This window comes from Centropristis striata, chromosome 22, assembly GCF_030273125.1.
Source record: "Centropristis striata isolate RG_2023a ecotype Rhode Island chromosome 22, C.striata_1.0, whole genome shotgun sequence".
Classification (NCBI taxonomy): domain Eukaryota; kingdom Metazoa; phylum Chordata; class Actinopteri; order Perciformes; family Serranidae; genus Centropristis; species Centropristis striata.
This window is the reverse complement of record NC_081538.1, coordinates 23,342,404-23,354,419: the sequence shown is the minus strand read 5'-3', so window position 1 is coordinate 23,354,419 and position 12,016 is coordinate 23,342,404. Positions and strand designations below refer to the sequence as shown.

Genomic DNA, 12,016 nt, shown 5'->3' with positions numbered 1-12,016 from the left:
GACTACACAAGGGTAGATATAGCTTGTACTTAAACTGGTGTGGATGGATTTCAATTTATGATTCCTATACCTTTTCCAAAGTCATTTTCAAGCACTTTCAAGGTGCTTTTTCAAGCTCTTCCAGCACCTTATGTGTGTATTAAATTGCATATGTATGTGCAGTAAATACAGTTCTTACAGTACACTGATTATTTCGCTTAATATTCACACTAAACTTGATTTTAACACTAAAAAAACAGATTAAAATCTATTTCTAATCTATTTTTCCCTCTTTCTATTTATTACAGTGTATTTATCCTTAGATGTTTTTTTTCAGGTTCTATATATATATATATATATATATATATATATATATATATACGTTTGTGTCTGAATGTGTCTGTAATCATTTTTAAATATTGTATGTGCATTGTAAAATGTACGTTCTGCAAATAAAAGAAAAATCAATTCAAATAAAATTTAAAAATCAGGTATTTTCAAGGATTTCCAGCACCTGTAGGAACCCTGACTTTTACTACATTATCTTGATACTTTTACTCAAAAAAGCTTGTGAATGCAGGACTACTAATACTTCCTTCAACAAAGTGTCTTTGAAAGAAGTTCTTGTTACTGGTTATATGATTGTGATATGAAATATTGTAGGTTATTATTGTGTTCTTTCTGTAAAAAAGGGGCAGTTTTGCCATCTAAAAGTAGTTTAAAACAGTCCTGTGCTGCTGTAACCAGGATATACAGACATTATTTTGAGAGGAAAAAGAGATATAAACCAATTTTCCCATCACACTGACATCAATTTTGCCTCAGCTTTTTGTTCTGTCCCTGGCAGCTCGCAGCATTATCCACATTAGTTTCATCTCTGTTGTCACTCTCTGCTGCAGAAAACAACCTCTCCCACCAGCACAGAGTGTCACCGGTGCAGCATTACGGCCCTCGGAGGTGAGGCGGCAGGCAGGGGCAGAAAATAAACAGCAGTAAACAACAGTAGCAGTGGGGAGTGGGCTTCCCTGCTGTGTTGATTATTGGAGGGCTGTACACAGGCCCGGTCCCCCCGGGAGCCCGGCGAGCGGGAACGGCTGCTGCTGGCTGCCCACAGAGAGGCCAACAACATCTGGGCCTCAGCTCAGCTCACCTCATTACACTCCTGTTGTTGTTGTTGTTGTTGTTGTTGTGCTGGAGCGCAGGGTGTGTTTGTGCAGAAAAACAGATAGCGGTAACAAGCTATCAGCAGAAAATGAGGAGAGAATGCTGCAGAAATGTGACCCCGGACAGTTTAGATCATGGGTGTCAAACTCGCGGCCCGCGGGCCAATTGTGGCCCTCGTGATAATATTTTGTGGTCCCCACCTTGATATGAAAGTTTAATGAGTTTTATATGAATGGCACTTTACTGTGTGGTGTGGAAGGTCCCTTTAATTACTTTTTTTGGTAATTTTGTGTCTTTTTTTGGTACTTTTGTGTCTTTTTTTGGTAATTTTGTGTCTTTTTTTAAATAATTTTGTGTCTTTTTAAAATAATTTTGTGACTTTTTTAAATAATTTTGTGTCTTTTTTGGTCATTTTGTTTTTAAAAAAAATAATTTTGTGTCTTTTTAAATAATTTTGTGTCTTTTTTGGTCATTTTGTTTCTTTTTTTAAATAATTTTGTGTCTTTTGTTATTCATTTTGTGTCTTTTGGGCCATTTTGTGTCTTTTTTGGTAATTCTGTGTATTTTTTGGTCATTTTGTGTATTTTTGGTCATTTTGTGTCTTTTTTAAGTAATTTAGTATTTCTTTCAGTCACTTTGTGATAATTAATAATTTAGTAATTATAATTGGTAATTTCGTTTTTTTCTGTCATTTTGTGTATTTTTTTTGTTGTAATTTTGTGTCTTTTTTTGGTCATTTTGATACTGCCTCCAGCGGCCCCCAGGAAATTTGAGTTTGAGACCCCTGGTTTAGATTATCAAGTGTAGATTATCTCTAGAAAAACACACAATAAAACCTGCAAACATTCACACACCTGAACATGTCTGAGTGAGCAGTGGAGTGTGTCGCCTGGTTACAGTATCTGGTTTTTAATAACACAAGCCTGAAACAATAGGCAACAATATGTTGTTTGCAGAGATTTCAAAGCAAAGTCAACATCGCTCAAATTTATTTATCTAAGCAAGGATTTATGAGGCTCGCTCAGGGGTGTTTGGGCAAAAAAGGGGGATACGGAGTGGAATTGTAATGTGATGTGTGTTTCATTAATCATATATTTGTGTGAGACTTGAGTGAAATGGCAGAGAGCCAGTTTTCTAATGGCTGCTGGAGAGAAACTGCTGATTCACTGTTGTGCTCTGGTGCCCTCTGCTGGACAAATATGGCAAACACAAAAACTAAAGCCAATAAATGCTGATAACCATTGGTGAAAAGTACTTAAAGTTATGACTTAAGTGCCTCAAAATATTGCCTCCAGAATAAGAAAAAAGTATCAACTTGCTCAATTCAATTGCAGTACCCAGGTTTCAACCAGTAGAGGGCAGTTGTTGTGTATATTTATTACACAATATGCAGAATTCAAATCTACTTTGAACTGAAATGTTAAGATTTAGACCTGAAACAATCAACACTACAAAATAAACTACCACTCAAAAGTTTGGGGTCACTTAGAAATGTCCTTATTTTTGGAAGAAGAGCACAATTTTTAAAAATTAAAATAACATTAAATTGATCAGACATACAGGTGCATCTCAATAAATTAGAATATCATAGAAAAGTTTATTTATGTCAGTAATTCAATTCAAAAAGTGGAAATAACACATTATATAAACATTTCATGTCTTAATTTATTTAATTTCTTCTAATTATAATGATTATGGCTTACATTTAATGAATTATTCAGATAATTTAATGTTTAACCCTATAAAGCCTGAACCGTGAAATAATTGCCAGAAAATTCAAAATTTTCAAAACTGGAGTGTTTGTTGAACCGGCTAACATTTTTTAAAATTCAATATCAATTTTCATATATGAATTTAATTTGGATCATATTTGATACATCAGGTCTTTTTGTGCAATTTGTTGCTCACAATTTGCTTTTCTTGAACTCATATCATCACATAAAACCTAATATTTTTAACCAAATAAAACTTTGACTTTCCTTTTAACATTTTCCTCAAACATACAAAATATTTTTTTCCATATTAAACAACATCATACATCTGCTGATATGAAGTTTTCACGCAGCAATGACAGATCCACCAGTGGAACCAGCAAATAATTTTTGTTACATCTGGTATTTTTGTTGCTCAGTTTTTTTAATCATCAATTCATGTATTCATCAGGTTTTTCAGGAAAAAAAATATCACACTGATGATGTAGAAGTCTCAAAAACGTATGTATCAAATATGATACACTTGGCTTTATAGGGTTAAAAAAATGAATATAACATAAGGCCAATTTTAAAAAGTATGTTTAATATGGAAATGTTGACCTCTGAAAAGTATGTCCATCTATATGCACTGGGGCTATTTGACTTGAACTACTGGTAATGGACTTTTCCATCATATTCTAATGTATTGAGATGCACCTGTACAGTCTAGACACTGTTAATGTGGTAAATGACTATTATATATTGTCATGTGTTCCAGTGGCACATTGTGTTAATCCATTACATTTATAGTGTTGAAAGGCTCATTGATCATTAAAACACCTGAGCATTATGTTAGCACAGCTGAAAACTGTTTTGTGCTGATTTGAGAAGCAATAAAATGATCCTTCCTCAGGCTGGTTGAGTATCTAGAGGTAAAGTTGGAGATTTGTACAGGTTAAAATTAATATTCCTACCCTTGTCAATGCCTCTATTATATTTTCATTCATTTTGTAACTCATTTCATGAATAAAACAGTTTGTTTTCATGGACATTTTCTGGGTGACCCCAAACTTTTGAGCGCTAGTGTACTTGTATATAAAAGTGGGTTTTCACCACAAAAAAAGGGGTTTTTGGAGGTTTAGTTACTCTTTTACTTTTAAAGTTTTTTACTTTAATGCCACTTTCTACCACTATTCCAGTACATTAATTCTTTTAGAAATTAAGATTTTTACACATAAAGCAAATAAAGAGTTTATGAAATATGATGGTTTGCTATAAATTAAACTGATGTAAAGGCCTTGAAGGAGAGCTGAAATAATTTAATTCATCTGTTAGTTGTTTGACAGAAGTATTTTGATCATTTTAATCATTTCCGGTGATTTTCATGTATAAAAAAAATGAAACCTAAAAAAAAAATGTTTCCATCTTCTTAAATGTAAGGACTTTTCTGCATTGATTGCTTTTAACCCTTTTAGTACATTTTCCTGGTGGAACAAGTTCTCAGAATACTTCAGTAAAAGTAGAAAAAACATAAAAAAAATGAAAATACTGAATGAAAAATGTTACCTAAGTAAATGGACTTTTACAGCAGAACTTCAGTCTGTTGGGAACAATTTATATTAATACATTTTAGCTATAATTACTGTCTTAATGATTCCCATTGCACACCCATTAACTACGTCTTAATGTATGAGGACCTTTTTAAATGTCACAGTAGATAAAGTACAGGTGTAGGTAATAAAATTAATGGCAGCTGAATGTCATTTAGCTGCTTCAGTCTCAGTCCTGGTGCTGAGCTCGCTGACTCACTGTCACTGTTAATGTGATTAGTAACACCTGGGCTTCTCCTCATAGAACAAGTTAATGCTGGGGAACAGGCCTGTGCATGTTCTTACTGTTCATTTTATTAGTTTGTCATTTGCAACATACAAGTGCCAAAAATATAAATATAATCTTTATTTAGCACCAGGCTTCTTGAATTAGAAGACATTTCAAGGACTCTTGATGCCCATTCGCTCAAATTCAAGGTCCCAACTCGTGGTTTGAGATGTGAATCAAGGTTAATAAATGATAGAATGCAGATCATTTTTGTAATGGGAACTGCAGGCTTTACAGGAGCCAATTAAAGAGAGAGGTTGGAGGGACATGCATGCTTGGTTGGAACAAAAACCTGCAGCTGTACAATCTGTTTCATTAATTTTCTCTGCAAATGTTAAATACTTTAGCAAAGATTTTAATTTAAGTTCAGATTTATCATAGGTTATTTAAAGGTTTAGTTTAATTTTAATGTATGTACTGTGTATGTTCAATGTGTTTGCATGCTGCTACTGGATGCTTGAATTTCCCTCGGAATAAAAAAAAAAAAAAAAAGTATCTGAATAGGACAGTCCCTACTGTATAATAGCATTAAGTTGAATACATTTTCTCCAAAAACTTCCATTTCGGTTCTTGCACTGAATTTAAGCACTTTCAATGAACAAATATACATTTGTCTAGTTTCAAAAACTTTTAAAAGGCCTTGATCTTAGTTCTTCAAATTCACAAGGATTTAAAGGGCCGGTGGGGAAACTGAAATATTGAAAAATGTTTTTAAATATTTTTAAATAATTGCCATTTGTTCTATGATGTTAAGAGCTGTAGTATAAATAGTATTATAGGTGGAAATGTTAACTGAATGTTAGTCACTTTAACTTAAATTACCTACAACAAATTAATTTTTTCCCCTCCAGAGGTAAAAAGGTCAAGTTAATTCAAAGAAAAAACTTTGAGCGTCAGGACCACATGTTGCTCTTTCATGGGGGGAATCTAAGTTTTGTCCCTCAAAGACACACATACCATCAGTAATGAATTGAAATTATGTTACGCACAAATGTGTAGTTCACTGTGAGCTGCATTACTCTTTGCACTATGTGACAAAGTGTCTTGTAATTGTTAAATTCAGTGACTTCAACTCAAACATTCCTACCCTTTGAAAAACTAGTAAGAGCTAGTGTGCTTATGAATAAAAAAAAAGACAAATAATATTCTTTGTTCCTCCAATTTATTAAGAAAATGTACAGGGGGATTAACGGTAGGACTTCTGGTAGCGGGCACGAGCTCCAGGTCCACCGAACTTCTTGGACTCGCAGCGACGAGGATCGGCGACCAGCAGGGTCCTGTCGTACTGGATCAGGATGTCCTTGATCTCCTTCTTGGAGGCCTCATCAACATCTGCAGGAGGACAAACGATTCAGGTTATTCTGCAAGTTCTCCATTTACAGTGTAACCAGATTCTGCAAACTTAGAAACTGCAGCAAGGACTCAGACTTAAAGACTCTTTGTTCTAGTAGTTACTGGTCTGCTGAACTCCATCAAATAAACATTCACTCATTTGTATTTCTATTATATTTTAACTGTATATTATATTTACTGTAACTGTATATATATTATATTAACTGTAACTATATTTAATTTAACTGAACTGAACTGTTCAGAATGCTATATGTATCATTTGTCTGTAAAAAATGAAACAAGTTTTGACCCTATGGAAATTCAATAAGAATTCACTGAAGTGGGAAACAATTATAATGTTTAGAAACAATCCAGTCGGCAGAAAGTTTTTATGAGAAGGTGCTCCATGTCAGGAACATGTTAATGCTGTATTTTCTCCATCTGTCTTTTGGAGCAAGTAGATAAATTCCAATACCAATTTAAAACCTGCTCAAAGATTGCAGGTCAACCCCTTAAAAAACAACAATGAAATCCGCCTACCACTATAACCTACTAAGGCTGGTCAACAAAATTGTCTCCGACTCCAACATGGAGAAACTGTTTGTCAAATTGGAGATACAATGTGCTACATACTAATGAGATTAGGCAGAGGCACTATTTTTTTGCACCTGTCAATCCTGAAATGAGACATGGAGCTTAATGCTGGATCAAAAGTACATTGAAGGGTCGTGTAAAATGATGCATCCTTGTTACTTGTCTTAAGCTTTTGATTGTTGATGATGCAAATGGAGATATGAGGCAATTAAATGTTAGACATGACTCTACAAAATGTCATCAAATTTGCACAAATACCAAAAATCGTTTTTAAATGCACCTCTTACTCCATATTTATCTGTAGCAGACATTTCGTGTGGTGCACTGCTCTTGAACTGAGTGATCACTATGCTTTGTTTAAATATCTCTGAGAATTATATAATTCCTAATACAAAAAACAGTTGAAATCCTTAATACATACCACATAATTCAGTGACAGTTGAGCACTGGCAGGTTAAAATATTTCTTAAGCAGACAAGTTTAATCCTTCAGTGTATCTCTGATGCCTGAGGTTTTTTTAAACTACTGTCATCTTTTAGGATGTCCTCAGATCTGTCACAGCAGTTAATGACCTTCTATAAATGTTACTATCAGTGAGCAGGACACACCACCTCATATTAAAAATGGGGACTACTTTTTTAATGAGAAACACCTGCACATTTGACTTATCTCACTTATATTTCACAGCAACATTAACATGCATCTGGCTTCACTTCATTTGGTTGAAACATTCATAAATGTTCTCACAACAACATGAGTGATGTTTGTGCACTGAACCAAATGTAATACTCACATTTCTGGTAGTAGGCCACCAGGGATTTAGAGATGGCCTGACGGATTGCTGGAAGAGAGTAACGACAAAAATTAAAAGGTGGGAAAAATTCTTAAACACACTGTTGATTGATACATATCAAGCAACAAACTGGGAAAAATAAGTCTTCTGCTTACCGTAGATCTGTGCAACGTGTCCACCACCCTTCACTCTGACTCTGATGTCAACTCCAGCAAAACGCTCTTTGCCCAGCAACAGCACGGGCTCCAGAAGCTAAAATAAGAGCATATAATGATGTCAAACACACATTTTTTTTTAAAGATAGAGGAACAATAATAGCTACCAGGATATCTACAGATATATAGGTGTTTTACAGACCACTGAAAGTGCTGTTGTGTCCAGGATAGGGACTGGGTTGAGTACACTGATTTTAGATGTCAGTGTATGTTAAACACAAAGAGTCACTGTCTTGTACTAAAAAAAACAATCATAAATTGATCCTGTTCCATATTAAACATTTTGGATGGGAAACAGTGATGTGACTGGTACCTACGAATATCTGCACAGGTCTATGTAGAAAACAATTATACATCTCTGCAAGTTTTCCACATAATTCGATCCAATGTCACAGACAGAAGAACTGCCACACACATTCAATAGTATTTCAACAAAATAAATGAAATGAAAGTACAGTGCAGGCTTCACTTGTGTGTTCATTTCAAGTCCCATTTTTATTAGTTCAAATAGCACATATGTGTAGCAGAACATCTGCACTAAAAATCTCTTCAAATAATCATATTATACAGAATTATTGTCTGCTGCTGCTAGGCCAGGAAGGACATGAGGCCTCCCCCTTGCACCGTTGTCAAATGTGTTCAGGACAGATCACAACTGTCACCCATGGAGCAGTGCTGATCCACCAGGTCACAGCCACATTTTCCAACTCCAGGTGTTTAGTGTTCTGCCTCCATCAGCCCTCCTGATGTGAACTCACCTTGTACTGGAGGGTGGCAGGCTCCACCATATCCAGGGGTCTGCCGTTCACCTTGATCAGACCATTCCCCCTTTTGCAGTGGGCAACTGCTGTGGCGGTTTTCTATGACAGAGAAACAACAACAAGATAAGTTTTTTATAACTATATTTTAGCATAAATCAAGTTAAACTAATAACACACATGTGCACGGTTTTAATTCAAACATTTGGCAGATGAGAACGGGTAATCTTGGGGACCATATGCTAGTTTAAGATTAATCAACTTTTCTACTTCATATGGAATTCCTATATTTGTTTGAATGCGCAGATGTGAGCTAAAATTAACGTTGTTATGCCCTGTAAAGCATCAGAAACCCAGCAATTGCTAGCAACCAGGCTAGCTAGCTCCGCCGGAGCAAAGCTAAACCGACAGATGGCTAATACAACCCGTTTACAGGTGCTTTAAGGATATGTACAACACCGAAAGAACTTTACAAGTAATTATCAGGGCGCCCTGAGCTCCAAAATAGCTAAATTACTCGCGTATATCGGTGTAAACTACGTACACCACCTCATCATGATAGCTACTTTAGCTAAAGTGTGCTAACAGGACGGGGTAGCCACAACACCACACGTGGAATATTATACTATATTTTACTTACTTTACGTCCAAAAACCTGGACAGATTGCAGTGGACCTTTAGCTGGCATGTTTCTGAAACACACAGGGATCAACAGTTACATTAGAAACCAGTGAATAAGTGTAATTTATGTCGTTTTTAACGGATCGGGCTGAGGAACATACCGTCTTCAGCTCGGGTGCCGTACGGAGAGACCGATGGGGTTTCTCAGGGCGAAAATCAGGGGCTGCAGCGCGACACCTCAGACGTGCTTTGTGGTAGGTTTTTGCGACAGTTGCACTCGCTCTACCTCCATTTTACATTTAGATTTAATCCATTGCATTTATTGACAGAAATAAATTGTTTCTTGATTAAAAAAAATGGACATGTAATAAGTAAAATATACAAAAAAAATGTAATTGGCTGACAATGTGAAGACAGCTATTTGGGTGTATCGTTCTGTCCTGAGTGAGTCCTGAGAGTCCTGAGAAATGTTTAAAAGGCAACTTTAAATCAGAATCCAGTTTTTAATAGGCCACAATGAATTTGCTTTGGAGTATTAATGCATGGCATAAATATATTAAGAGGTGATAGGCTATTCATGTGCAGAAATCCAAACATATTATTAAGAATACGTTTTATTTATAAAATACCTTTAAGTGCTTTAAAATTGAAATTAAAAAAAACAGAAGAAGGGAAAATAGAATGGGTCAATAAAAACACAGTAGATGACAAAATATATAAGTGGATTTTTTTTAAATGACCAAGGAACATGCAACAGTTAAACATTGTGACGTAATAGAAAGAAGCATTCAATAGGCTCCTTAAAATATTTTTAATAAACTACAACTATTAATAACTCATTATTTTGTGCATCATAGTTATTTTGGTCTCTGGGTTATGACTTCACATGGCAGCCTCTTTTATTATGACAGCAGTAGAGTAAACAGATGTCATAACAATTCTTAAAACCTCATTACATAACGTGCACGATACAAAGGGGCATTTTAAAAGAGATTACTCTGCACTCTAGCACTGTCTACCATCAAAACTGTCTATAACAAACAAATAATCTCGGAACATTTGGAGACAGAGACAGGATTTTCTTGACATACTACCTGGAAACGATGAACTGCATGTTCAGAGGAGGAAAAGTGTCTGTCTAAACAACAAGAAGCAGCAGCACTGTTCTGCTGCCAGCAGAAGAGAAAGGATTAAGAAAGTCACAATGTAAGAGCGAGAATTTTGGTTTCTGTACATGGATGCTTCTAAAATGGTGATAAGATGCACACAGCTTATAAATCATGTTGATAAATAATGATGTGTTTATTCCACAGGATCTGGTGAGGCCAAATCGCAGCTATATATAACTTTAAGATAAATAAGATAGATAGATAGATAGATAGATAGATAGAGGGGAGACTACACGTCAAAAGGTTAAAAGTTTAACTAATAGATATAATATCAGTCTCAGACTTCCCCAGTTGGTGACTTACAATTAATACAATTATTTTAATGTTACAAGTTTTATATATATATATATATATATATATATATATATATATATATATATAAAATAAATAAATATCCAAATGAGGCATTATGTAATGCTTAGTGTCTCGCCTGATAGTGATTCAATTAAAGTCCATGCTAAATAAATAAATGTGCAAATAAATATATAAATACATGCAAATAAATAAATCAATTCAAAGGAGTACTTTTATTTAGATTGATACTTTCATTTGCACATATTTTGCATTTTAAAATAAAATCCTCTGAAATAAAAAAAGCATAAAATACATTTTGACATTATGAATGAAAAACTGTTGTTATATAAAAAATGTGGTATTTTGAATTAAAAGTCTTCTGAAGTAAAGAAAAAAAAACCCTGTAATAATACTTAAATTAACTTAAATTAACTTTATTATTATTATTATTATTATTATTCATAATAATAATAATAATAATAATACATATTGTTATTGTTATTATTTACTTAATTGTATTTCATTTGTTTTATTATTATTGTTGTTATTATTATAATCATTATTAATTGATTGTTATTGTTATAAGTACTAGCATTGGTAGCCCCCTCCCCCTTTTTTATCTTTACTTTATTATTGTTAATTAATTATTAATATTTTTAAATGATGTCACTCTGTTTTCCTACATAAATTATTATTATTATTATTATCTGGCATTATTTCATATACTTTTTTTTATTAGAAAACCTGATTTTGTGGTTTTTGTTGGACTTTCGTTTTTAATTTCCACAATCCAGGCAATCAGAACTCATATCATATTTAAAAATGTAAAATATAAAATGTATTAAACATATTAAAATATCATATTCAGTCCTCCATAAACTGTAATCATTAATGAAAGTGGCCACATTAAGTGTCCGCCTCATCTCCTTTTCTAAACCGCTGCACAGCAGCGCCCTCTAGTGTCGGTGAAATGAATAACACGATCAGTGTTGAAGTGTGACATCATCGCCCTCTCAGCTGGGGGCAAGGTTGTATCAGCAGCCAGATGCTGTCTGGCAGAAATCAGAGCACAGTATTAATTTCCCAGCGTTACAGGCTGACAGTTTACAACCAAAATACACAAAGTCACTGTACTTTGGTGCTGTAAAACCTAATTTTTTTAAGCTTGTGGTGATTCAAACCACAGAGGTCTTGTGGTTCAGAGCTGCTTGGGCCTGAGGAGCTTTGGGTCAGGGTCTGGGGAATGAGACATGACGTGGGAAAAAGGAAGTTGGGAGCTTTTTTAAGACGTTAAATATCAAGCCGTAGTTGTACACAAGAGACGAGTCTTTGATCTGACCACAATGTTGGACAATGTTGATCAAATCCTGCAGTTTGTGGGAGAAAAATAGCGCCAAACAGCTTTCTCAACATTCGCCGTGGATGTGCAGTCGACAAAAACAAATCTTTGTGAGATTAAAAACTGTACCAGGCGCCTTGAGAGGAGGAGGACACTGGAGACCAGAGAAAATATACAAATAAATATGAA

General features: G+C 34.6%; 1 protein-coding gene across 1 annotated transcript; it reads right to left on the bottom strand.

The window, feature by feature from the left end:
• Nucleotides 1-5,857: 5,857 nt before the first annotated feature.
• On the bottom strand, nucleotides 5,858-9,257 carry rps16 (ribosomal protein S16). Its single transcript, XM_059325850.1, has 6 exons — nucleotides 9,187-9,257; nucleotides 9,045-9,096; nucleotides 8,405-8,506; nucleotides 7,587-7,683; nucleotides 7,432-7,479; nucleotides 5,858-6,044 (listed from the first exon to the last, which is right to left on the bottom strand). Exons 2-6 carry the CDS (start codon nucleotides 9,090-9,092, stop codon nucleotides 5,899-5,901), a joined length of 441 nt encoding a protein of 146 aa, XP_059181833.1. The 5' UTR covers nucleotides 9,093-9,096; nucleotides 9,187-9,257; the 3' UTR covers nucleotides 5,858-5,898.
• Nucleotides 9,258-12,016: the final 2,759 nt, after the last annotated feature.